Source organism: Mixophyes fleayi, chromosome 1, assembly GCF_038048845.1.
Source record: "Mixophyes fleayi isolate aMixFle1 chromosome 1, aMixFle1.hap1, whole genome shotgun sequence".
Taxonomy (NCBI): Eukaryota; Metazoa; Chordata; class Amphibia; order Anura; family Limnodynastidae; genus Mixophyes; species Mixophyes fleayi.
In genome coordinates, this window is record NC_134402.1 from 265,352,401 (window position 1) to 265,378,881 (window position 26,481).

At 42.5% G+C, this 26,481-nt stretch overlaps 1 protein-coding gene across 7 annotated transcripts in view; it reads left to right on the forward strand.

Moving 5' to 3' along the window:
- Window positions 1-26,481, forward strand: part of MLLT3 (MLLT3 super elongation complex subunit) — a 238,615-nt gene that overhangs the window by 147,867 nt on the left and 64,267 nt on the right. For all 7 annotated transcript variants that reach the window (XM_075210574.1, XM_075210544.1, XM_075210536.1 and 4 more), the window contains exons 5-6: window positions 2,438-2,560; window positions 5,082-5,681. In XM_075210574.1, the coding sequence (XP_075066675.1) occupies window positions 2,438-2,560; window positions 5,082-5,681 (723 nt within the window). The remainder of the gene's footprint in view (window positions 1-2,437; window positions 2,561-5,081; window positions 5,682-26,481) is intronic.

The following is a 26,481-nucleotide window of genomic DNA, read 5'->3' on the forward strand; positions in this document are numbered from 1 at the left end:
CTTTTTTTTAATAAGTTTAACTATTTCAAAAGATGTTGGCACAATTGTATTTGATCAGTCTGCCACAGCAGCTTATGAGCACCTCACGCACTGTTGTTTCCCTGACATCATGAGATGCAAACTATCAGTTTGTCCCCCCTTATTATAGTATAGGCAGTCCCACTCACTTACCTTCAGTTTCTCTGGCCGGCGTCTCTTCTCACATCAGGCAGACAGGAAGTGAAGTAGGCAGACTGGAAGGGCGTCCCCCCATGTTCCTCCAACCTCCCCCCACGTCCCTCCGAACCCCCCCCCCCCCCTCACAGTGGCCGCCTGTCAACACAATTTTTTTTCCAATTTGAGAAAATCTGAAGTGGCCTTCGGGCGGCCTCGTTAGGCCATGGGGATTGGCCATAGACCCGGTAAGGTCTATGGCCAATCCGCCCCTGATAGCATAGATATAGATTTACCTATAGATTCATATACAGGTCTAGATAGATAGATAGATAGATAGATAGATAGATAGATAGATAGATAGATAGATAGATAGATAGATATAGATATATATGACAATTAAATAACATATAATATAGATATATAAATAGAGCCCAGAATGAGACACAGTCTTTAGTTTATACCCCATAATACTAATTTTAGCTTTACGCAATGTTTGCCTATGATGCACATTTTTTTTACAAGTGAACTGCCAAGTATGTCCAATAATTATGTGAGGGTCCATTTTCTCAGAAGCCAATTTACCTACCAGTATGTTTTGGACTGTTTGAGGAGATACATGCAGATATGGGGAGAACATATAAACTCTAGACTGCTCGGGCCCTAGTGCTGTGAGAAAGCAATGCTAATAATGACTGTCACCAAAGTATATGCTGTACTATACAACACTGCACTTTTCTAGTTTTGTAGCCCGAAAAATGGTTCATTATCATTGTTCCATTGAAAAAAATATATTTATTACTCTGCAAAAGTTTTAGGCAGGTGTGGAAAGAATGCTGCAATGTAAGAGTGCTTTTACAAATAGAAATTAGATTGTAAGCTCCTCTGAGCAGGGCCATCTCTCCTCCTGTTTCCACCACTTCTAACTCTGCTCTCCAGCTACTTAGCCCTCCTCCTCGAGGGTCCTCCACCCCACGTCCACTCTCGCTCCCTCCTCCCCCCTGGGGGTCTCCCTGTCTTCCGCGCCCTCCTTCTTGGGCCCCGTCATTTGCGGATCCTCCCTCCCCCTTCCCCGCCCTCTCTAGCTGTGCATTGAGCTTATTGAGTTACTGTGCTTACTGTTTACTGTACTGTGCTGTCTCCCCATTGTATTGTAATTTGTTTGTCCCTGTAGGGCGCTACGGACAATTTGTGGCGCCTTATAAATAAAAATTAATAATAATAATAGAATATATAATGTTAATAGTTTATTTTTATCAATTAACAAAATGCAAAGTGATCGAACAGATGAGAAATCTAAATCAAATCAATATTTGGTATGACCACCTTTTGCTTTCAAACTGCATCAATGCATCACTTCTTCCCCTTTCTCCATTGCTTATGAACTAACACAATTGTTATTTGGCTGTAACAGAAGGCACTTTGTTCGCCGAAGGGATGGAGAGCAGTACAATAATGAGTGTCTGCAAACTGCAGTTAAGGATGGTGGAGGTTCCCTGCAAGTTTGGGGCTGTGTTTCAGCAAATGGAGTTGGAGATTTGGTCATGGTCAATGGTGTCCTCAATGCTGAGAAATACTGGCAGGTACTTATCCATCAGGCAATACCATCAGGGAGGGGTCTGATTGGCTCCAACTTTATTCTGCAGCAGGACAACATCCCCAAACATACAGCCAATGTTATTAAGAACTATCTTCAGCATAAAGAAGAACAAGGAGTCCTGGAAGTGATGATATGACCCCCACAGAGCCCTGATCTCAACATCATGAAGTCTGTCTGGGAATACATGAAGAGACAGAAGGATTTGAACAAGCTGCATCCACAGAAGATCTGTGGTTTGTTCTCCAAGGTGTTTGGAACAACCTCGCTGCTGAGTTCCTTCAAAAGCTGTGTGCAAGTGTACCTAGAGGAACTGATGCTGGTTTGAAGGCAAAGGGTGGTCATATCAAATATTGGTTTGATTTAGATTTCACGTGTGTTCATTCACTTTGTATTTTGTTAATTGATAAAAATAAACTATTAACACTTCTATTTTTGAAAGCATTCTAACTTTGCAGAATTTCCTTCATACATGTCTAAAAAAAATTTTGCACAATATTGTATGTGTGTGTGTATATAGGTATGTATATCTTTAAGTAAGTTCCATCTGGTCATGGCCAGTAGAATAGTCGGTCAATTTCCAAGAATATTCCAGTTGAATTGTGCTGATTGACAGCTCTTCTCTACACTCGGCATAACTTTTTTTTTTTTTTTTTTTTGTGTGTTATTTTTCCCCCCCGGCATTAGATAATGGTTATGTCAGAGGGGTCATCCTTTTCTTCAGGCACCAGTCTCCATCTCCCAAGCCTCCCCAGTAATTCCTTATCTTTCTCCGACGTAAAGAAGAGCAAATCATCTCATGGATCCAAGGTGAGCATTATAATAACCTAGTGTGTCATTTAACGTGTCACAATGCCAGGTAGGATGTGTCACAAAAGAATTGGGGAAAACCTATGTTAAGTATATGTAATGGATATTAAATACAGGTAATATTTTCCTTCAATTTACACAAATTATTCACTGATTCTGTAACATGTTTATTAATTATGCGGATATTGTTTATTACAATATGTTAACATGAACTGTGTGGCATCTGTGTAACTAGATGTGTCAGGAAAATCAATAAGTGTGAAATGCGCTGGTATAACCAATCTGGTTCACAGAAGGATATACAAAAGGAATTCCTGGTACCCTTTGCACAACCCATCATTTGAAAGTACAGGCTTATACATAATGAAATATAGATCAAGTGTTTTAGTATTTTATTTTATATGGTTTCATGCAAAGTAGTTGCAGCATTATATGGTTATGACACAGGCCCAAATAAGTAGTAAGAGCTACTTCTGTCTAACAGAACATGTCTCACATAAAAGATAAATAAATGTCACAAACCACAGAGATGGTTGTGAAAGCTACAGCAGACAATAACACAATTGCATTCCTATTTCCCTTATTTAAAATGAGGTTGTCAGTAAAAGCAGACATTTCTATGCATACTAAAGTTATATGTGTGCTCATTGTCATATTTTGTGGAAGAAACTCCTTTCAAGACTTAGACTGACGTTTCATACAGTTTACTTGTGGGCTATGGTTCTAAACCTTGGATAATACACTGAATTTACACCTGAGCTGTACGAAATGTCATGAAAAGTGAAACCACACTCTGTGTAGTCATTACTAATTTATTTTTTATTGTGTGTTAATGCTCATTTACTAGTTTCAAGTCAACTTTCATGAGTTCCTTCCCACTTCGAGGGAATCATTCTTATGTGTCCACTACATTTCCCCCTGTCCACTTTGCTGCCACAATCCATTTTCATAGGCGTATTGGAGCTCGATTAAACAAGAACTAAATGTAAAAATAGTCTTATTTATTGTAGTAATGTCTGAACTGTACACTTTTACTTTTTTTGTACCTCAGTAAGGCTCTGTTTATGAAGCAGTTCCTTTATAAGTTGCTTAGTGCAGAGGTGCATAACCTGTGGGTCGGGAGCTAAAAAGAGGTCCCTATATCTCTTTTTGGGGTCCCCAGATTATCAGATATACAGTAAATTCTGTTCATACACAATTTGCATAATCTGATACTCTGACTATTCTAAAAGACCTGATATATAAGTTTGCATTACATTAACCTCTTCGCCACTGAGGCTTTTCTCACCCCTGTGTTGAGCCTATTTTGACAATTGTTGTGCTGGTCATTTTGCAATATCAGTATCAGTAATTTGTTAATGCAGAAACCACACAAATTATACCTAGTATTTCTCTATCATCCATGGGGATACTGGACCATGGGATATAGAGCATACTTGCCAACTTTTCCTCGTTGGCTTCAGGAAGATCCCAGGGGAGGTGGGGATGGGGCTTGACTAATTGCATAATTTTGGCCACGCCACCTAAACAGTTGCCACAACAGTTGGGGCTAAGATGACGCGATATTTGCGTCATTAAGCCCCACCTCCACCACTTATCTATTTCAGGGGCGAGAACCGGGAGGTTGCCTGCTCTCCCGGGAGGTCTCCCAGAAATGCGGGAGTCTCCTGGACATTCTGAGAGAGTAGGCAACTATGCGTTAAAGAAAAGCAGCTAATGAATCTCTAGAAACTGAAGTGTCTTTTACATTTCTGTCTCCATTACTGAAGTCATGTTGTCTTACCAGTCAGTCTTTGATTAAGTCTTGGTCTCCATGAAAATGGCCACCTCCATAGGCATCAATACATGGACATAGGACAGAATTTCTGAACTGTGTCATCATGCCACAGATGGCGAAGACAACCACGTCTTGTACTGGCTCAGCATCAGGGAGAATGCCAGACTCTTCAGGGAGTGAGGGAGATCACCTCTATTTCAGGGAGTCTCCCTGACATTCAGGGAGAGTTGACAAGTATGATATAGAGCCTCCTTTAGGATATTGTCAGTTTAAATAGAGCCAACAATTAAATGCTCCTCCCTTTTCTATCTCCCCCTTCTGCAGGGAACTCCATTTTTGTAAAGTGCCCTCAGAACAGGGTCTTTTATTTTGGATTTGAATTTGCTGCTGAGGCGTTTACTTGGAGCAGACAACCTCGCTGACCTATGCAAACTGGAGTGGGTTGAGGAAGTGCAGTGATCGGCACCACCTCCTGCAACCCCACTCTTGACGTGGGATGTCTCCCGGGGGGCCCCCTTCATTGCCATTTTAAAAATGTCCATATAATTAGTAGAATTTTAGGCAGAGAGCATAAATAATTTCTTTTATATCGCTGTTACATGTTGAATAAAAAAGAAAAGTTATCAAATACTGTACTATTTTATCCTATACCACAGAATGCTTAATATTTTAATTGTGGAGACTAAACTAATACAATGCAATTTTTCATTTTATTAAAATAAAATTTTCTTTGTTGTCTTTCAGGACCCAAATAAATTGGTTAGTGTAAATAGCAGTAGCAACACCGTTGGCTTGTCAAAACCGCATAAATCTTCAAAGGAGCACAAGGAGAAATCATCAAAAGACTCAAAAGAGCATCGAAGTGCCTTCAAAGAACCATCCAGGGAACATACTAAATATTCCAAAGAATCCTCAAAAAAACCCAAAGAAAACAAACCACTGAAAGATGAAAAAATTGTCCCTAAAATGGCCTTTAAGGAACCTAAACCCATGTCAAAAGAGCCCAGGTGTGAGAACAATAATATTCTTACAGTATCAAGTGGGCATCAACAAGAAAAGAAGGTCTCCAGTAAGAGGCCACATCATATGGACTCTGAGGACCCACTGACCAGGAAACGGAGGAAAAGCAACTCTGAGTCATCTCTTAAAACTTTTTCTAATTCCTCTCTTCTCATATTGTCTTCTGAAAAAAAAACTTTGAAAGACAAATCTCAGCCTAAGATTGGGAAAGTAAAAATAGAAAGTGAACTCATGGATAAGAAGAGGGTGTCACTGCCCCCGTTTGAAGACATTGTAGACCCAAACGATACGGATATGGAGGATAACATGTCGTCCAAATCAGAGGTACTGTATATTTACTATTTCTATGGTAGTGATCGTCTTACTTTCATGTAAAGCTTGGCTGTGCATGTTTTTATATTATTAGGCTAATGAAAAGATGATGATGACTTTAGTGATTGGTGGTCATCCTTGCAAAGGTCATCTTCCCAGTGGTCAGATATATAGCTCGTTAGTGCTAAGGGCTACGATTGATCACACCATGGCGAGTTCTGGCTTTGCTTGTAAAATATAGCTCTGTTTGTCTACTTGAAATAAAAATAAATACACTGCCAAAAATGTGTGTAGTCTGTATGCAATCATACCATGACCTGATTAATTTGATTTAGAAATTGATATGCAGGTCACAAAATAACAGGTTTTATTTTTTTTGATATGGAAAGCATGTTCTCTGTTAAGTCAAATACTTTCAACTTGTGTAAAACTGTTCTTCCCTGGAGCCATGTTACTTATTCCACTTATAAGTCTGTGTTGTCTTTTTGCAGTGTCTGGAATTCATCCAAACTGAGTGAGTTATACTGTGTAGGGTTCAGAAAATAATGGTAAAATCATGTAGATGGTGGAAGCGGGGTGTTTATTTCCGCAGTGCCCGCACCTCTGCTTACAGATGTAGCAAACTTTAAATTGTCATATAGTGGATCACATGCTGTAGAAACGAATGGCATGTCATGCAGTAAATGTCAATTTAAAGTTTGCTACATCCGTATTCTTTTTTTATTTATTTCTAAAAATTTTAGTTGTTGCTTTCTGCTGCAGTTGTACAAAAGTTAAATTGTTATTTATTTTACTTGTGGCAAGGTTATTTTAGTAACATAATCCCACCAAACAACCATCCTTCTACTGGTTAGACTAGATTATATAGATGCTGGTGTTATTAACTATATTGTAAATCACTTATTTGTAAAACAGGTAATGATGTAGCAATGCTCATAGTTATAATGGATAGATGCCTATTCAGACAGAGTTACAGGAAAAGCCGGACTTATAGGTCAAAAGTGATAATTAGACATTACTCGCCACACTGGCCAGGTTCACGTGACATACCTTTCTCAGCTCTAAAACTCCAATTGAAAGGACAACTTGTTCAGAGTATAGACTAACTATGATGTTTCAATGATTGACCCATGGTGATGTCCTAAAATGGGCACAAGGCTATTGCAAAGACCATATTCAAAGCGCTCCAGTCTATTGTCCATTCTCTGTTTATCTTATCTTACTGCATGCTTTTGTTTTTTTCTGTGATTGAAAAATGAATACGGCTTCTATGTTTGTTACTGATCACGTTCAGATTCCTGCTGACTGATAGTGAGAGTTTTTCCAGAAACAATGATTATCCTTCATATAATTATTGTTGTCGGGTGAGGATGAAAAGTTTGTAACGGAAGTAAGGTACAATAGAAGTCACACTGGGATTAGAAAATCCTAACATTTTCCCATGATGTTCTACATCATTTGTAGACTGTATTTGTGCTGTAACACTCTCACTGCCTGCAAGCAAAAGGGGTGCCCTTGTTTGCCTTGTAGTTTTGTAACCCTTTTCTTGTTGTTTGTATTTAAGAGAGCCTAGTCTAATGTCATCTTACTTTGAATGAATAAAGAAAATAGGGAGTCTTCCACTTTTAATTATTTTTTTTTTTCCATGGACAATGTAAGTCTTAGGAAAACTAGAATACCGTTTTTTTCCCCTGGAGAGTGGAAACTCTGAGTCAATCTCTGTCTGCTGTATTATTTAAAATCCATTATGGTGTTAAAACGCCATCTGTGTTGTTTGATTTCCTTCTGTTTTGAACTGGAAATTTAAATTACTTTTATTAACATGACATGTTCATATATGAATATATTTTGTCTCTCTTTTTTTTTTTTTCATGATTTTTAGAGTAATATAGCCAAAGTGTCCCAGTGGAATCAAGACATTAATGTTTGTTTTGTTTAGTTTATGTTGCATGCAGTTTCCTTAGTCCTTTAAAGGAAAAGAATAAAAGTATAGTAAAGCAAAGTGAAGCAAATCTCCTATGTTATTGTTTTTGTCCTGAAACTCCTGCAGACATAGATTAGTGGGACCTCCTGTGGGTGCCCAATATTTGGGGAATTCTCACTGCTTAAGTGGTTCCCCCTCTTCCCTTGCCTTACTCTCCAGTTCAAAGAGTCTGGTGAATTTTGACAGTGACAGAGTTTGACTCAGCTTGTGGAAGAAAGCTTGTTGGAAAAACCACACACTCTTTGGGTAGATGAAGGTTTGGAGTACAAATAGAAAAAAATAAACAAGATTAATAATTGTGAAACACCAACATCGCTGAGCAGAGCACCTGTTAGGAGCAACGATCTGTATCAGCAACTGTAAACATAGGTCTAAGATTGTTAAAATGGAATAGTATCATATAGGCAGCACCTTCCTTGAAGCTCATTCCTTCTATCATGATGAATGTGCAGTGACTAATTCTTGTCATAAGCCAATTCTGCTGAAGACCAACATGTTATCTCCAACCTGCCTTTCATGGTCTGATGCCCACTTTGCTACACATGAAGGGAGGGATTGTGCAGTTCTGGTTGATTGGTAATCTGGTGGGTCTATCAGTCATTTGGTTACGTTTGAATGGCCAGATTGTAGTCCTATCACTCGGTCTGATTACTGAACAACATAGCTGCTAAGAGTTAATGCTTTGTAGCTGGTATAAAGATTTCATCATCCAATCTCATTTTCCATCTAGCGCAATCAAAACTGAGTTTTTAATAGATTGTTATTTTGGTTCCTTACATAGTGATATTAGACAATTTTGAAGCATTTCAAAATGGCTGATTAAATTACATGTATGCCCAGCTTTGGTTTGGTGTCGGGGGCAAGGTCCTGGATAAAATGGCGGCCTGTTAGCGCATCAGACCACACACATGGGAAGATCATTATCGTCTTTCCAGTTTGATTGAATCACTTTTAGGCATGTCAATCGTTTTGGAGACACACCCATACCATTTAATTGTTAATTTATGAAGTAACTATACCATACTTGCCAACTCTCCCGGAATGTCCGGGAGACTCCCGCGTTTTGCGAGAGTCTCACGGACTCCCAGGAGAGTGTGGCAATCTCCCGGATCTGCCCACTTCACTAGGAAGCTGTTAAATGACGCGTTTGCGTCATGACGTCACGGGGGCGGGTCCAAAATGACCCACATTTTGGAGGCCCGCCCGCCATCACGCCCACCTCCCCTGCAGGCTCCCGGATACCAACATTATAAAGTTGGTAAGTATGAACTATACCTAATCATGTAAAACTGTTACAACTAAGATAGTGATAATTCATTTATCTCCAGCCCTATAGCTTAATAGTCGTTTGCATATAAGCATATAATTATAGCGCATTGTGATAATTTTTCACAGAGCTATATGTATTCCTTGCAAGCATTGCTGGAGTGCCTGCACATTTGCCATAAAGTCAATACAGATTCCATGGACACGTTGCTGCTGGGCACATACATTTAGACGGAGTTAGAGTGGAACACTAGTGCAAGTGTAACTTGCAACTGAAAATTGCACCAAGTATATGTATATGTCAGCTATATTCAGAGGTGGAGGTGTGTCCAGGTCTGAATGAGTAGCAAATGTGTGCGCTTGACACCAGACATATCCCTCAGACGTATCTCTGACGTACATGTTCAAAAACATTTTATTTTATATGCTACGAACGCAGTTGATATGAAGTATTATTTAAACTTGTTTAAATGATTATAACAACTTGACTAACAACTTCCAGACATGTACAAAAAAAATATATATTATCTTTGCTACAACATGCTCTGTAAATTCTAATCTATAGCTACTAAAGTCTCAATAAGCGCCTGTGACCCATTTACAAACCTCTAATTACAAGCAGTTTGCTAGTTCAGTTGTTAGACACCATCATCACCATCCGCTACTTACACCTGCTCCTAACTACAAGCAAATAAAACCTCTTTTTCAGCCATATTTGCACACTTGTTGAAGTGGAGGTGAATATACAGTGATATCTCATATCACCCCTTCTCCTACTGCCTTCATTGTAAAACTATCACATTTCCATTCACTTACATTCCCGTTACATTTTTCATACGGCAACTTCTAAGGGGAAATTCAATTGCTGAAGACTTGGTGTTCGGATATCGCGGCAGTGTCCGGCTGCGCAAATTGCCAGCAATTACAGTAGGAATCTTCGCTCATTTTTCCTCGTACCCCATAAAATGAGCGGAGATTCCAGCCATAACATCGGCGCAGAATTGAATCTCCCTCTGAATTTCCACTTCGACTACTATATATACAGTTTTTACTTCTGTGTAATCCTGGCATTGTTCCTTAAATGTGGATTTCATGCTATAAATGTCTGTAATATATTTGCATTCATTACCTCATAGTTTTAAAAGTTGTATTAATTTACAATACTGACAGCATAACTAGTCTTTCTATGCACCAGCCAGCAGAAAAAACAACATTTTGTGTGTGTTATTTGTTCTTTCCAGAGTATTATGTTCAGCTCATAGGCCCCCCATGGAGTAGCTTGTAGCTTTCTATATTAACATTTTGGCTTGAGAATGTCCCAGTGGTGCTCTTCAGAAACTGCCACTGAAAATTCACCACTTAACTGACATTCTGCAGCCCTCATCGGAGTAACATTCACAATGTAACATCATTGTGGTGGCAGCTGATTCATGACGTTCCCTTAATATCATGACAGTCACCTAATGCCTGCAATTTCCTGACATTGCTTCTTTTGTGGAAATCAGCAAAGAACAAAATATGCCCTGGGGATGTGCAATTATACTGGCTGTTTCAGCAGCCCTTGGATCTTAAACTTTTCATTTAACCACCTTATCTCTTGATCTCTCTCTCTTGGGCTGTAAAATTCAGCATTCAGCTGACTGGCACAAGGACAATGGACCACTCCTGCATTATTCAGGGTCCAGTCAGAGCCGAGTGCTAACATTTGTGTGAACATAAAGCTACCTTATTGATCTTAATTGTTTTTTTTTTTTTTTGGAGGTGACATAAAGGTGACTGCAGACGTCTTGTGAAATACTCTACTTCCTATATATATGTAGTGCACTACAATGTAGAAATTAAAGGTCATAAGTGTCGTTAAAACAAGTTTATTTACACTACCCTTCCCTAAATTTAGAACTTTCTCCTTGTAATAGTTTGTGCTGCCAAGATTAAAGTACACATGTAGTCATATCCAGTTCATGTTTTTAGGATTTCTGTCTGTAGAAACAGGTGGGGTAATTACTGACCCAGCCAAATAGATTAACTCAGCTGTACATGATTAAAGAAATCCTAAAAACATGAACTGGATATGGCCCTTGAGGACAGGTTTGCCCACCCCTGTATTAGAGACAGCCCTATGTGTTCTTTAAACAGAACTGCAATTTTGTTATCTCTGTTAGTTTTAGGGGACGTTTAATAAACAAACTCAGTTAATTGAGACAAGGAATGGAATTATTAAAATGTTCAATTTGCAGGACCCACGTTTGTCTCACTAAAAATGCTGGTTATTCTTGGAAGTCAGCAGCTAAATCCCAAAACACAAAGTAATCTGGAGTACTGCTAATATGGCTCAGCAGTGGAACGCAAGGACTACAGTAAGCAAATCAGGGCTATGGCTCATTGATTTACAGGTAGAAGGGGAGAGATACTATTTTCTCTCAGTTTTGCTTATTCACTATACATTTATAACTAAGTGTATAAAGAGATGAGAGCCCACCTTCTCTTACTGAAGATATCTACCACACATTACCAGTACCTTTACTTTTAATTTATCCATGGTAAGAAAAATGAACCATTTGGCACAGACTTCTAACTGCTGCCTCACTCCAGCTACTGTTAGTGACTTTGGCTTTACTCAGTTGAGTACAAGGTTGTTCAATTATGTTTTTAATGACAAGGCTCTTATCAATGGCCAAACCAACAATGAGGCAAATTTAATTATCTTTGGAACAGTGGGTTTCCAATCAGGAATGTTGAGATTCTATTGTGTAGTTAGTAGTCTAGACCCCTTGGTTACTAATTACTTCCAAAACAAAAATCTAAACACTATATGAAGAGAGGAAGTAGTTTGGCCACATATGTGGTGCACGGAGTTTAATAGCATGTTGTTTGTGACTGTTAACTTGTGCTTAAGTGAAGAAATAATTATACACTATTAAATGACAGCTATTTGTCATTGTTTCACATACATTGACCTAAAAGTGTTAGATGTCTACCCGTTGTCTTCAAATGTGTACAGTGTATTCGTCTTAAAAAGCAAGTGACTGGCAGCAGCTATTTATATAGCACCACTAATTCCGCAGCGCTGTACAGAGAACTCACTCACATCAGTCCCTGCCCCATTGGAGCTTACAGTATAAATTCCCTAACATACAAACACACAGACAGAGACTAGGGTCAATTTAACAGCAGCCAATTAACCTACCAGAATGTTTTTGGAGTGTGGGAGGAAACCGGAGCACCCGGAGGGAAACCCCCCCCCACACACACACACATACAAACGCCACACAGATAAGGCCATGGTCAAGAATCGAACTCATGACCCCAGCGCTGTGATGCAGAAGTGCTAACCACTAAGCCACCATTAATACACACTCAAACACACTGACACATATGTACATTACTGAGTTAAATAATACACCCAATACAACAGAAGTGTTTAATCTTTGGACAGCTATAATTAATATGTTGGGGTGACATGTGCCCTTATGTATATTTTGCTAAATATATGGCCTTTCTATTTTTAATGTTTTCAGCTCTGGCACAAAACTGAACTGTTGTTACAATTGTATTAAGCAATTGAGCTGATCTGTGTTATATCACATGATAACAAAAATAAACAACTTTTCCTGAATGTTATATAAGCCTAGTTGAAAAACCCAAAAGCCAGTCAAGATAAAGCAATGGACTTAGTAAAACTGGCCATGTAATTTGCATGCTCTGTATTCTGTGAGTTTGCTGAAAATTGATATCTTTATCATGCTGCTTAGACAAGTAGGACTCCATACTAATTTATGGATGTGTTCACTGGGGTATGACCACAAGTCTACCAGTAAGCTCATAAAGAATTAAGATGATGTGCTTGACTATTTGAGCTAGTTGTCCTATAATATTAGCAATTGTTTGAATGCAGGTGAATGTGTTTTGTGGAATGTATTTTTTTTTCTATTGTTTTAGTGACAGCTGCACTTAACAATGAAGCTGTCACTATCTGGGTGCTTGAGCACACCCAATATTTGCGTTACCACTAATCATATCTATTCATGGCATTGTTCATTCATAAGAAGTGGGTAATATTTTGTATATAATTTTAAGTTGGCTCCTATGGCCATATACACACAATCATTTTGTGGACTTGAACCATAAGAATACAGCCTATCATGAGCAGAGTCTGTTACACCAAATTATGATTAAGAAAGTAAGGTCCTCATGGCTGGAATCTGGCTGGGTACAGTGTAATGCATGTAAAAGACAAGACAGATTTTGACATGAAGGAGAACTGAACACCTACACACACACATGGCATTGACGGACTGTAAAATCTGCATAAGTGTGCCTACTTGTCCACCAGGTGCACTTGGACACAACCCTGTAAAATCAATTTGCTCCTAGTTTTCTACCTACTAATACTTTTGGACCAATTTATTCTTTAATCTCCTTAAAATAATGCATAGATTATCCTCAATATGTCTTATTATTATCATGAGTGACACAGGACTGTCTGTCTCTATTATGCGTCACTTTTGTGTGTTTGAAGCTTTATTTTATTGGCTGAAGTACATCTAAAAATGCCCTGTCCCTGGAAGGTGCAAAGTGCCTTTCAGTATAATGCATACTTACCAACCTTTTGTAAGTTCCGTCCTGGAGATCCCAGGCCGGGGGGCGTGGTTGGTGGGCGCGTGTGGGGGGGGGGGGGGGGGGGCGCGGTAATCCGTGTCATTTCGGCTCTGCCCCCGTGACAAAATGCCGTTTTTGTCGCGGGGGCGGGGCCAAAATGACGCGATCATGTCATTTTGAGGAGCAGATGCCATATGCGGGATATTTGCCTGCTCTCCCAGGAGACCTACCCGAATTTCGGAAGTCTCCCGGACATTCCAGGAGAGTTGGCAAGTATGGTATAATGTAGGGATGAAATCCATCACCACAAAAGTGGGCCAGAATTCAAGTCCTTTTGTGATTTTGAAAAGGCTGTTTTGGCCCATCAGTTGGGCCAGAACTGCTCAAAAGCAGGTCTTAAATAACAGCATTTGTGCTACAGTTTCATACTTTTGCAGTTCATAAATTAATCTTATTGGTGTTACCTTGGTGCATTTAATGTGCATGGAATTCATCAAAAATATACTTGTATGGCTTCATAGGGGTCATCCACAGTGCAGCACAAAGTTGTAAACCTCCTATAAAGGATGATTAGTGCAACACTGCACTGAGATTTATATGAGGACCACAGAGCAAAATAATAACTTTTATTTAGAGTTTATTTAGGCTGACAGGTGATATAACTGTGCCACACTTAACACTTTAGTGGGTCATGTGATATACTTCATCAGAGGACCAGGAGGATCATGGCTTTTTTTCTTATACCAATGCATTGGAGCTACTTTGAGTCACAGACATTTATTGGATGGTTCTGGCAGCCATCTAGTCAGTGTTATCTAAGATTCTGTGTGCTGGAAGTGGTAAAATTCTAAATTCTTCTGTAGATAGAGAATGACTGTCAAGGGTCAAACTTTGGCTCTCGGCATTCTGATTGGTGGATGATGCCAGCGATTCTATGCTCTGATTAGTGGATTATACAGACATCCACCAATAAGAGAGCATCTAGGGCATATGCCCACTTGCCAGCACTCTCCATAGAGAGACCGCGTCGGACCACAGCATCAGTAATTTAAATTATTGGGGTCTGCATTTTGTACCAGAGGTATAGGGTCTGCATTGTATAGCTACCAGAACTTTGGGGTCTACATTGTAAAGCAACCAGAACTAAGGGGCCTGCTTTGTCCTGTATGTATATATAATACAGTATTGTCATAGGGCCAGTCATTTTTTTTTCTTTAAGAATGTAGCACTAATAATTACACCAGGACAGTGAATATTTCCTGAAAGCCAGATTGATTAGCACTGGGCCCCACAGTTTCTGATGGCAGCCCTGCGTGAAGGGCCCACCGGGGAAATGCAGTGGGCCCCATGAAAAGCGTGAGTGTATATATATATGTGTGTGTGTGTGTGTGTGTGTGTGTGTGTGTGTGTGTGTGTGTGTGTATATATATATATATATATATATATATATATATATATATATATATATTTATTATTATTATTATTATTATCGTTTATTTGTTAGGCGCCACAAGGTATCCGCAGCGCCGTACATGGTACAAACAGTAGTATACAGGGTAAAACAATACAGAACAATAAACACAAAGTACCAGAACTCCAGAAACTCTAGGCAGGCAAATGCTGTGAAGACGGAGCGGAAGAACAGGTGTGGAGACAGGAGGGGAGAGGGGCCCTGCTCATACGAGCTTACATCCTAAGGGAGGGTAGACAAAATCAGGCACAAGAGGGAGCCAGTGAAGCAAAGGGGAAAGTAAAAAGGAGCCAGGGAGAAACAGAAGAGGTGAGGGGTTAAGTGGATGGTTGGTAGGCCTTAAGGAACAGGTGAGTTTTAAGTGCCCGCTTGAAGGAGCACAGATTGGGTGAGAGACGGATGGAGCGAGGGAGGTCGTTCCAGTGAAGGGGGCAGCTCGGGAGAAGTCTTGTATTCTAGAGTGGGAAGAGGTAATCAGAGTGGAGGAGAGGCGGCGATCATTGGCTGAGCGCAGGGAGTGGGCGGGAGTGTGACTGGAGAGGAGGTTAGAGATATAAGGGGCAGTAGACTGGGAGAGAGCCTTGTAAGTGGTGGTGAGGAGTTTGAAAAGGATTCTGTAGGGGAAGGGGAGCCAGTGTAAGGCAAGACAGAGAGGGGAGGCAGAGGAGGAGCAGCGTGAGAGGAAGATGAGTCTCGCAGCCGCATTAGGTATAATATAAGTATAATATATGTGTATACATATATATATATATATATATATATATATATATATATATATATATATATATATATATATATATATATATATAGTTGAGAGAGATGTATAGATATATATGAGAGATACAGATATATATAGACATGGATCCATGCACTTACCTAGGTCAAAGTAAATTTCATATCTTCTTCTTTCTTTTCTCTCTTTTCTCTGTCTTCTCTCATCCCTCTTCGCCATTGCTATGGAAACTGTGCAGGGAGGCCAGCCTAAAGTCAGGTAGGGGAAAATGGTGGCAGGTGAGATACAGCAGCAGGAGATGTCAGTCAGAAGTGAGGAGAAATGTTTTGACAGGGCCAATGGCAGCACCGGGAGACTGATAGTGGTGAACAGCAGCAGGGAGGTAGATGGGGTGCCCAGACACAGGGAAGAAATATGTGGCAAAGGGGGTGCCTGGACACGGAAGGAAAGTGTGGCAGATGGGGTGCCTGAAGCCAGGAGGGAACCCACCAATCCCCACAATATATTAACCTTTTACAAAGGACACATACACACAATACAGGTGCCTGGCGGCCAAGTAGCATGTGAGGATGCTGCCCGGCTACTGCACGTCCCAATTACTCTCCCCCCCCCCCCCCCCAACCTCTGGTGTATGCACATGAACCCCCCCCCCAGCACAAGGGGCGTGGCTTTCTGACAGTGGCGCCCACCAGTGGTCCAGTGGGCCTGTCCGACACTGTATATTGGTACCAATAACAAAGTTAGAGGTAGATGGACGGTCCTCAAAAATAATTATAATTTCACTATAAACGCATTAGTCCTACAATTCCTGGATTAATCACACCTATAATGTATATCCTCTATTAAACATAATTTTTTTCCTGAGGACCTGGAAAATCAACTCCGTGCTACTCCTATATACAACACAAATGTATATCAAATTCCACCAGTGATAAGTGTTTAAACTTTATTCATGTAAGGAATTTTAAATTCTCTTTCAATGATAAAACTTTTAATGTAATTGGTATAATCAGTCATCTATGAAACTATTATCTTGTAGAATATTCAATACATTGTAAGAATTGTCCATACGTTAAATCAATAAAAGTAGTGATCAACCACATATTCCTCAATAGCATGATGCACAGCTCATATTTCGAGTTAAGAATTCTCTCCCTTAGTTAAGGAAATGTGTAAGCTCTGCGAATACACTGTATTTAGGCATGTTTGGTATCAGAAGATAGACAGAGTCATAGGGGATTTATTAATAATAAAATTGGGTCTGTGTGATGCTCCACAGAAAAGTTAGGTTACATAGTAGAATTGAGTAGTAAATCAGACAACATTCAAATGGTGATTGAAAAAACTGTCACAGGCCACAACCCCTGGTGGATAGGAAGAGGTGAGGAAGTGTCTTTAAAAAGCTGAGACCAGTTACAGCAAATTGTCAGACTTGTGGGAAATCAATTCACATTGATAAGCTGTCCATCTTCCAAGCCAATTTTCCTTGGCCAGAAAATGCAACTTGTGTAAGTGCCACTCTGAATGTAACCCCTTTTATTTTAAACTGCTTTACTTGTGTATGTTATATCTGTTTTTTATTAATTGTTTTCTTTACATCTGGGTTGCCCTGTACTTTTGTATATTAAATCTATAATTTAATAAGGCACCAATGAGTGTTGAGACTAGTTACCGGGACAACCATACCCGGAAATCACTACGGAGATTTGATCGCGCTCCAGCTTTTTAGCAGAAACCTGCCTGCGCAGCGAAAGATACCTTGATGTGCATTGAAAATCTTACTAAATGTAAGTGGAACCTTTTATTGCTGTGAAATAAACACTTTTTATCAATATATTACACTATCGGAGCACCTTTGTTTTCTTGTCTCCCGCATTTATATGAACCGCATGGTGGACCTTGGGATAATATGAGAATACACCGAGTGATTATCTGGATATATATTGAGATGATTTAAAGAGACTGTGTATTGGAACTATCGGTCCCTTTAGTTCGTGACTATGGACATTGTTATTATGTTTTTATATATGTTTTCATGTTGTCATTGATGTCATATTGATTGTTATTTGATACTCAGAAACCTATCTAATTAATTACCTCCCCTTTTGCGCCTCATTCTAAACTCTGTGCAATATTCTATAATTTAATATGTTGCGTCCTTGATACCTTGATACGAATCCATCAGCCTGTTAAGAAGAAACTTTAACCCTTTGAATGCCAGTGTGTGATTTGTTGATACATTTGATTAAAAAGCTGTGTGTGTGGGGGGCGTGGCCAGGACGCCATTCCGGAAAGCTGTTCTTCCTAAGGGCTCCGTGGATCCATTCAACCAAAAGTTTAAAACTGGGCTTTCTGGTCCCCAAAAACTGCCTCAAAGGAGCAACTAGGCAAGCAGGACACTCAGAGCGCACATCCACGCCGTCTAAACGGCAACAGCTCCCCTGACACCTCCAGCTGCCCGCTTCTTTGGACCCCCGGACGCCCGCTGACCACTGCTCCCGAGCCTCTCCTGTGGCCTCCACGGCTCCCCGCTGCCCCTCCACTGCCTGTGGGCTCCCTCACGCCGATGATCGGTGGATCCCTCCGGGGACAGGCCTACTTCCGGTCGGGGCTCCAGACCTCGAGTGCCGACGGGACTCGCGGGACGCTCACTTCCGGTGGGCGGGGCTACATCGCTGAGCGGCACTGACCCGTTACCTCTGGCTGGCTTTACAGATCAGGGATCAGACACCCCCAACCTGAGGCTCCTGGCCGGACCCCTAGGGCTGCACATCGCCTACGGCTGCCTATCTGAGGGTCTACAGTAAGGAGGACCTACCCGGAAGCCTGATTCCCAGCTGCACTGGGTTTGTGACCCCACTGAAGGGTAAGAAGCACTGGCAACTACTGTATGCCCCCCTTCTGTATTGCTTCCCCCTGGATGGCCCACTACCCTGTGCCTGCCTGAGGTCTTTTCTCACTCAGTATTGACCGGGTGTACGGGTCCTTTCTACCAGCCTGGCTACTTGCTTACCTTTTTGCTCTGTGACCTGACCCAACCCTCTAAAATGACTTGGTTCTAATTATGTAATTGTGTCCCTCTGGACCCTGAGCTACACCCTGTGGAACAACCGGGCTCCCCTCACCTGTACCGCCTGCTTATCCTCCCCTGCCCCCCTTACCAAAATGCCTAAAGGCAAAAAATCTGCAAGGGGAGACCTTCTCCCCTACCTTTCCAAGCAAAAAAACCAGGCTAGATCTGGTGAACACTCTGATTCAGGATCTGACGAAGACGATTGCTCACCTATCACCCGCCGGGACTTCTTGTCCCTCCTCAGAGAGGTGAAAGACGTCAAAACCTCGGTACAGGCCCTCCTCTCCCTGAAGACAGATATCGCGAATATTGGAAACAGAACAGACCATCTGGAACACCGTGTCGAAGAGGTGGTGACGTTCCAGCAAACACATGATACGGATCTGGACCAGATCCGCCAAGATATCCTCCAGCTGCAGGAGGGCCAGGAGGACCAGGATAACAGAGCCAGACGCAACAATATGAGAATTCGGGGGATACCTGAAAGTGTGGAGTCTGCCCACTTGGAACTCTACCTCAAAAAGCTCTTCACACAACTTTCCCCCCAAATCCCGGAGTATCAACTCTTACTGCATCGGGCCCATCGTGCACTTAGACCTCGCGCTCAGGACCCGTCTCAACCCAGGGACGTTATCCTTAGAATGCATTATTTCACAGCAAAAGAGGCTGTCATGCGGGAAGCACGTCGACTTCCTTCAATTACCTACGATAATGCCACCCTCCAGATCTTCCAAGACCTCTCCCCAGTCACTCTGGCCAAACGAAGAGACTTCAAACCGATAACTGCACTTCTCCGCCAAAAGGAAATCAAGTATCGCTGGGGTTTCCCCTTTCGTCTCCTAATCTGGCACCAAGGTTCTATGCTCATGGCCAGAACCCTTCCTGAGGCACAAGCTCTACTTCCCAAGCTTGGCATCACTACAGGACTCCCCGTCCTCCCTGAACCCTCTCCCCTCCCCCAGAGGGCGTCTAAACAGTCGACGCGTCAAGCTCCCAGGACCGAGTGGAACACGATCCCACCGACCTCATCATCTTCTCCACGACCCACCGAACCTTCTGGGACTTGACTTGCAGCACCAGGTTTTTGTCTTGTGTTTCTTTTCCAAAAAAAAAAAAAAAAAAAATTTTTTTCTTTTTCTTTTTTTATTTAAATTTTTTTCTTTTTCTTTGTTGCAATATTTGCCCCCTTATGCTAATGGTGTGGGGCTATGATACCTGAAAGTCTCACTGTATCTAGTCGCAATGTTTTGCAGGTTATCATAGGTGTATTATTTACCTGTTGGTCTGTTCCTGATGTTCTTGGTCTCGATATAACTGTGCTGCTGGATCCCGGCTCCCTTCGGATGCCTCCCCTATGAGGGGGCGCATCCTGGGGCGCCTGGGATTCCCAACTTATACCATGTTAGGTTATGTTATACAATGTTAAGCCAATGTTAACCAGAGCTACCACTCTCTTCACGTCCACCTTGGGGTGACTGTGAAATACGGCCGGGGACACCCCACTCGAGCCGTGAATTTGTTGTTCAAAGAAACTGTTGTGCTCTGCTAACTTTTTCTTCTTTTTTTTTAAGTTTATTTCCTGCTACTTAACTTGCTAAATTTTTTTTTTTATTTTCTTTGATGTTACTTAACTCTCACACTACTTCCTCCTACCTCATTGACTCCCCTCAACTGCCTTCCCTCTTATTTCCCGATGCAACACCCCCCCATCCCCGGGAATACATTTCCTACCCTCTATTTTGCCTTGGGACTACGTTCCCCCCCCCCCTCCCATACTCGCCCACCCGGTTCTTCCACTCGTGAATTCCTGCTACCTTTGCTAATATTTACAATATCTCAGGTGAACCAGAGGGATGCACACCTAGAGCCTAGCTCTTCGCTCCCCGGTGATGTACCCTCTCGCGACCTCGCCACGCCTCCCTAGAGCCTACGGCTCTTTTGCTGACCTATGTGCTTCCCCAGCACATAGTTTTCCTTCCCATTGTCGGCACTACAGGTCCCGGCCTATTTCGCCGAGTGACCATACACCCCCCCCTTCCTCTCCCACTCCCCCTCTAAACCCTCCCCCTCTCTTATTTGACCACTCTGTGTTGGATCTTCTCCTGATCTTCCTCCTCCTCGCTGCACATGGGCTTTAGAGCACTTTCCTTTAATGTTAAAGGGTTAAATAGCCCCCAGAAAAGGGGTAAGCTTTTCGCTACCCTAAAACTTCATAAGGGCGATTTAATTTTTTTACAAGAGACTCATTTTCAACATAACTCCCATCCAGAACTCCGTTCCAAAGCATACCCCATCTCATACCATGCTTGCGATCACTCAACCAAAAAACGAGGGGTGGCGATTTTGTTTGCCCGCCATTTGACATATGAACTCATTGACTCCCTTACAGACAAAGAAGGCCGATACCTCATCTTGGTGGGTAGACTTAACAACAAGCTATGTACGTTAGTTAATGTTTATGCTCCCAATCAGCATCAGAACCGCTTTTTTTCCAAATTAGATGTATTGCTGTCCCGTATTCGTCAGGGGGACCTTATCGTAGCGGGAGATTTCAATGCTGTCTTGAATCAATCCTTGGATCGTTCCCCCCCTGTGGCTGCCCCCCCTAATACTTCTGACCCCTTATCCTCTAAATCTCCCCTCAGTCTCATGAAATCCCAGCTTCTCTACGACTCCTGGCGAGTGAAGGAACCGTCCTCTCGGGACTATACATATTACTCCCCACCACACCATTCATACTCACGCATTGATATGATCCTGCTCAGCCACAACTTCGCATTAAACATCCAGACGGCCCAAATTCACCCAATGATTTGGTCTGATCACTCCCCTATATCTATAGATCTATGCGGCCTCCCAGACCGACCCCGCCCCATGACCTGGCATCTTAATGACTCTCTGCTCCATAACGCGGACATAATCTCCCAGCTCGGGGCTCGCCTCGAAGATTACTTTGAGCTCAACGACCACCCAGATATCTCTAGGGCCACTCTATGGACAGCGCACAAGACAGTCCTGAGGGGTCACCTGCTTAGCATTGCCTCTAGATGGAAGAAAGAAACCCATACCATGATCAATAAATTATCTCTTGAACTACAATCTCTAGAAGCCAAACACAAGGCTACTCCGGACCCTTCCATTCTGCTAGCCCTCCGCGAGACTAAGGCCCAATTAGATCTTCTTCTCTCCAAGCAGGTAGCCAAACGCCTTAAATGGCTCCGGCAATCCTTCTATGAAAAGGGGGATAAGGCGGATAAAATTCTCGCTGCACGGCTCCGTTCAGAAAGGTCCCACAAAAATATCATATCAATCCGTGATTCTAAGAACCAGCTCCTCCATAACCCTGCTGCCATTAGAGAGGCTTTCCAGCAATATTACTCCGCCCTATACAATCTCCCATCTCCCCCTGCCTCCAACCCGCAGCAGTCTAACTCCTCGTTGATATCAGACTTCCTAGCTAAATCTAAACTTCCCAAATTATCCCCTCAGGCCCTACAATTCCTCAACGAGGAAATTACATTGGAGGAAATTCAGCTTACTATTAAATCCCAAAAGAATGGAAAATCTCCAGGCCCAGACGGATTCACTGCAGCTTATTATAAAAATTTTTCGAGTGTGCTTGCCCCTCACCTGCTCTCCCTGTACAATGGTGTCCTACAGGGAACCCCCTTCCCACCTGAAATGCTTGAAGCTAGAATTGTAGTGATCCCAAAAGAGGGGAAGGACCCACTTCATTGTTCCAGCTACAGACCCATCTCCCTTCTCAACCTGGATCTAAAGATCTTCGCTAAAATCCTAGCAAATCGTTTAAACATATTCCTCCCCTCGCTGATCCACTATGACCAGGTGGGATTTATTCCGGACCGCCAGGCGAGGGACAACACCAGAAGAGCCATTGATATCATACACATTGCAAACACCAGGAGATCTCCCACTATAATCCTCTCTCTGGACGCTGAAAAAGCGTTTGATAGGATCTCTTGGGGTTTCATGAACGCGGCTCTTGAGGCCTTTGGCTTCGCTGGCAACTTCCTCACTGGCGTCCTGGCACTATATTCCTCACCCTCAGCTAAAGTCCTGATTAAGAGGGTACCCTCAAACCCGTTACCCATCCAAAACGGCACGAGGCAGGGTTGTCCCCTCTCTCCCCTTATTTTTGCTCTGGTGATTGAACCACTGGCCTCTCAAATTCGCCATGACCCTAACATTTCTGGTGTGCAGGTGGGGGACATCAACTCTAAAATTTCGCTTTTTGCGGACGATGTCCTGCTCTCACTCTCCCAACCAACGATTTCCCTACCTAACCTGTATAACGCTCTCCAGGCCTATGGTGACGTATCTAACTATAAAATAAACTATACAAAATCAGAGGCCCTATTGCTCCATGTCTCCCCCCAGGAGGCCGAAGTGTTACGGTCCTATTTCAAATTCAAGTGGCAGACCAGGAAAATAAAATATCTGGGAGTCTACCTCACATCCCGATACGACCTCCTCTACCAAGAGAATTTCCCACCTCTCTTCGCCAAAACGCAATCTGATTTGGCTTCCTGGAACCGCCTTATTATCTCGTGGCTGGGTAGGATCATTGCAGTAAAAATGAATATCATACCCAAATGGCTGTATCTCTTCCAAACCCTACCAGTTCCTGTCCCTGCCACCCTCCTATCCAACATCCAGAAGGCCCTCACTCGGTTTATTTGGAACCATAGGCCCCCACAGGTATCGGTGGCTGTCCTGAAGAAGCCTATTCCCGGTGGTGGGAGGGGTCTACCCGATATTAAGATGTACTACCTAGCTTCTCACTTCTCTCAAATTGTTGCATCATATGCCCCCTCAGGTTCCATGTCATGGCTGGATCTAGAGGCGGCGCATACTGCCCTCCCTGATCTGACACCACTTTGGGGTTTATCCCCTATACACCGCCCCTCGCCCTCCAAACTCCTTCCCACCATTAAATTTGATATTAAGATTTGGGATTCCTACTCCTTCAAATTAAAGCTTACATCTGCCCTCTCTCCCCTGACCCCCATCTGGTTTAACCCCATATTCCCTCCCGGCCTCTCTAGATTGAGACACCGTCTCTGGACTCAGGCCGGCCTTAAATTTCCATCAGATTTCTCGAAACAGGGCCAGTGGCTTCCACTAGCTGAGCTCCAGTTTCACTCCCCAGGCCGGACGCTTAGCCCTTTTGAGTTCTTTCAAATCAGCCACTTTTTGCGATCCCTACCACCCAACTCTATACTGCGTCCCCTCACTCCATTTGAGAACCTATGCAAACACCACCCCATGTCCAAGGGCATGATATCACAACTTTATAGTATCTTTCTCAATTCCACTCTTCACCCTCAGCTCCCCCACGAAGTTGAGTGGGAGAGAGATCTCGGCCCTCCACCAGATGAGGAGGCCTGGGAGGACATGAGACTGGGGATAGCCAAAAGCTCTATATCGACCAGACTAAAAGAAACATCCTATAAAATTTACTATCGCTGGTATTATACCCCCACTCGACTTCACGCAATGTTCCCCTCCACGTCGCCGGACTGCTGGCGGAATTGCGGCCACAGGGGTTCTATGCTACATATCTGGTGGACTTGTCCAATTATCGCTCCCTTCTGGGACGCGATCCATGGCTTTATCAATACTTTATTTGAGATTCCTGTTGCAAGGGACCCCTGGATCTTTCTCCTGTGTTACCCTCCCCCGGATCTTGATAAATTCGCCAAAAAACTGACGGCGCACATCCTCACAGCCGCCAAATCTCTTATTGCCCTCAACTGGAAGCGTGCTTCCTCTCCATCTTTTTCGGCCCTTAAAGAACAAATTTGGAATGTGGCAGCAATGGAAGAGATTACTTACCATCTACACGATAGAGGTTACGCTTTCACTCAAGTCTGGGCTCCTTGGCAAATGGCGGCAAGCGCATTTCCCTCTGATACTTGATTTCCTCGTGGAGGCCCATGTGTGGCGAGTGAGTCCCTGCTCCTGCTCTACCAACCCCTGACCCTCTAACACACATTCATTACCTTCCCCCTGACTGTACCCCTGCCTAACTTTTATGGTCTTCCTTCCCACCTCCCCCTCTCTTACAACCCCCCCCCAATACTATTTTGATGTTGTCTGTTCTATGTAAGATAAAGCAAGAAAATATATAAAAAACTGGTCACTTTACAGCTTAAGTTCCCTGTGGATGTCCTTCCAGGATTTCAGTACAATGTAAATGTTTTACTATGCACACACTGTAACTTTCAGATTTTGTATCTTGTATACCTTGTATCGCTTGACCATTCAAAATAAAGAATTATAAAAAAAAAAAGCTGTGTGTGCTTGCATTTACATTTGTGTAACAGCCTGGAGGTGTGATGAGTTTACCCTTTGTTCGCTGGTGTGGGTCTTGCTAGTCTGTGAGCAGCTAGAAGCCTTGGGTCCCAGTATGGGACAGTATAATGGGGTCCTATTGCCTGTATTCAAAAGGTGGTGGCAAACCTGAAGTGTGTGGCAGGGTGTGAGAGTGCTGCTTGCGGCGATTCAGTAGGTCTATAACCTGTGTGATAGGTGGAGAGAGACTGTGGGCTGGAATCGTGTGCGACCTCATTCTGTAAACACCCAAAGTCACAGCAGCTGGGACGTGTTTGTGACAGTGCTGTTAATGAACTCTACTGTGGCAAGATATTGTTGTCATCATCCTCACCCTCATCAGTTTGTACATCATCCTCACACATTATTAATTCATCACCGCTTGGATCCACCATTGCTGAAGTTTCAGTATTTTGATGTAATTGGTGGGAAAAAAGGCCCCTTCCTGGAGGAACTTGAAGTTCATTTTTATGAACATCATCTTTTCCACATTTTGAGGAAGTAACCTCCTACACCGATAACTGACAAGGTTCCCTGCTGTGCTGAAAACTATTTCAGAGTACACACTGGAGGATGGGCATCTTAGGCAGTGCAAAGTGAGTTGGTACATGGATCTCCAAATTACCTTTTTTTCCTCCCAGTATGTAAAGGGACTGTCTGATGTGTCTATTTCTATGCTGTCGTTAAAATAATCCTCCACCATCCTTTGGATGTTAATAGTAGGATCAGGTGAAATTACGACAGAGGTGTCACATTTTTTGGTCAATTCTTTTAGACCAGACCAGGGGGTAAATGTATCAAGCTGAGGGATTTCCGGTGGGTTTGAAAAGTGGAGATGTTGCCTATAGTAACCAATCAGATTCTAGCTAGCATTTTGTAGAATGTATAGAATGTACTAAATAAATGATAGCTAGAATCTGATTGGTTTTTCAAACCCACCGGAAAACTCTCAGCTTGATACATTTACCCCCAGATGTCAATATGTTGTGCTGAGTCATCTGCATCATCCCTGGGTCTCTTGGGAAAACTAAGTTGTTTTTTTTTTAGCAGCAGTTGAGTGAGAAACTGAAGGAGGAGACGCCGTCCTGTCACGTAACACTTGAGCTGTCATCTTGCTCACTAGGAGCTCCTTGCATCTCTTCAGATCTGGGTCAGTTGGAAACAAAGAGAAGACATAGCTCTTAAACCTAGGATCAAGCACAGTCACCAAAATGTAGTGATATGATTTCAAGATATTGGTAACTTATGGATCCTGGTGAAGCGAATAAAGTACTTGATCTACAAATCTGACATACTTGGCGTAATTGCTTTGTTTAATCTCCTTCTTCAGGT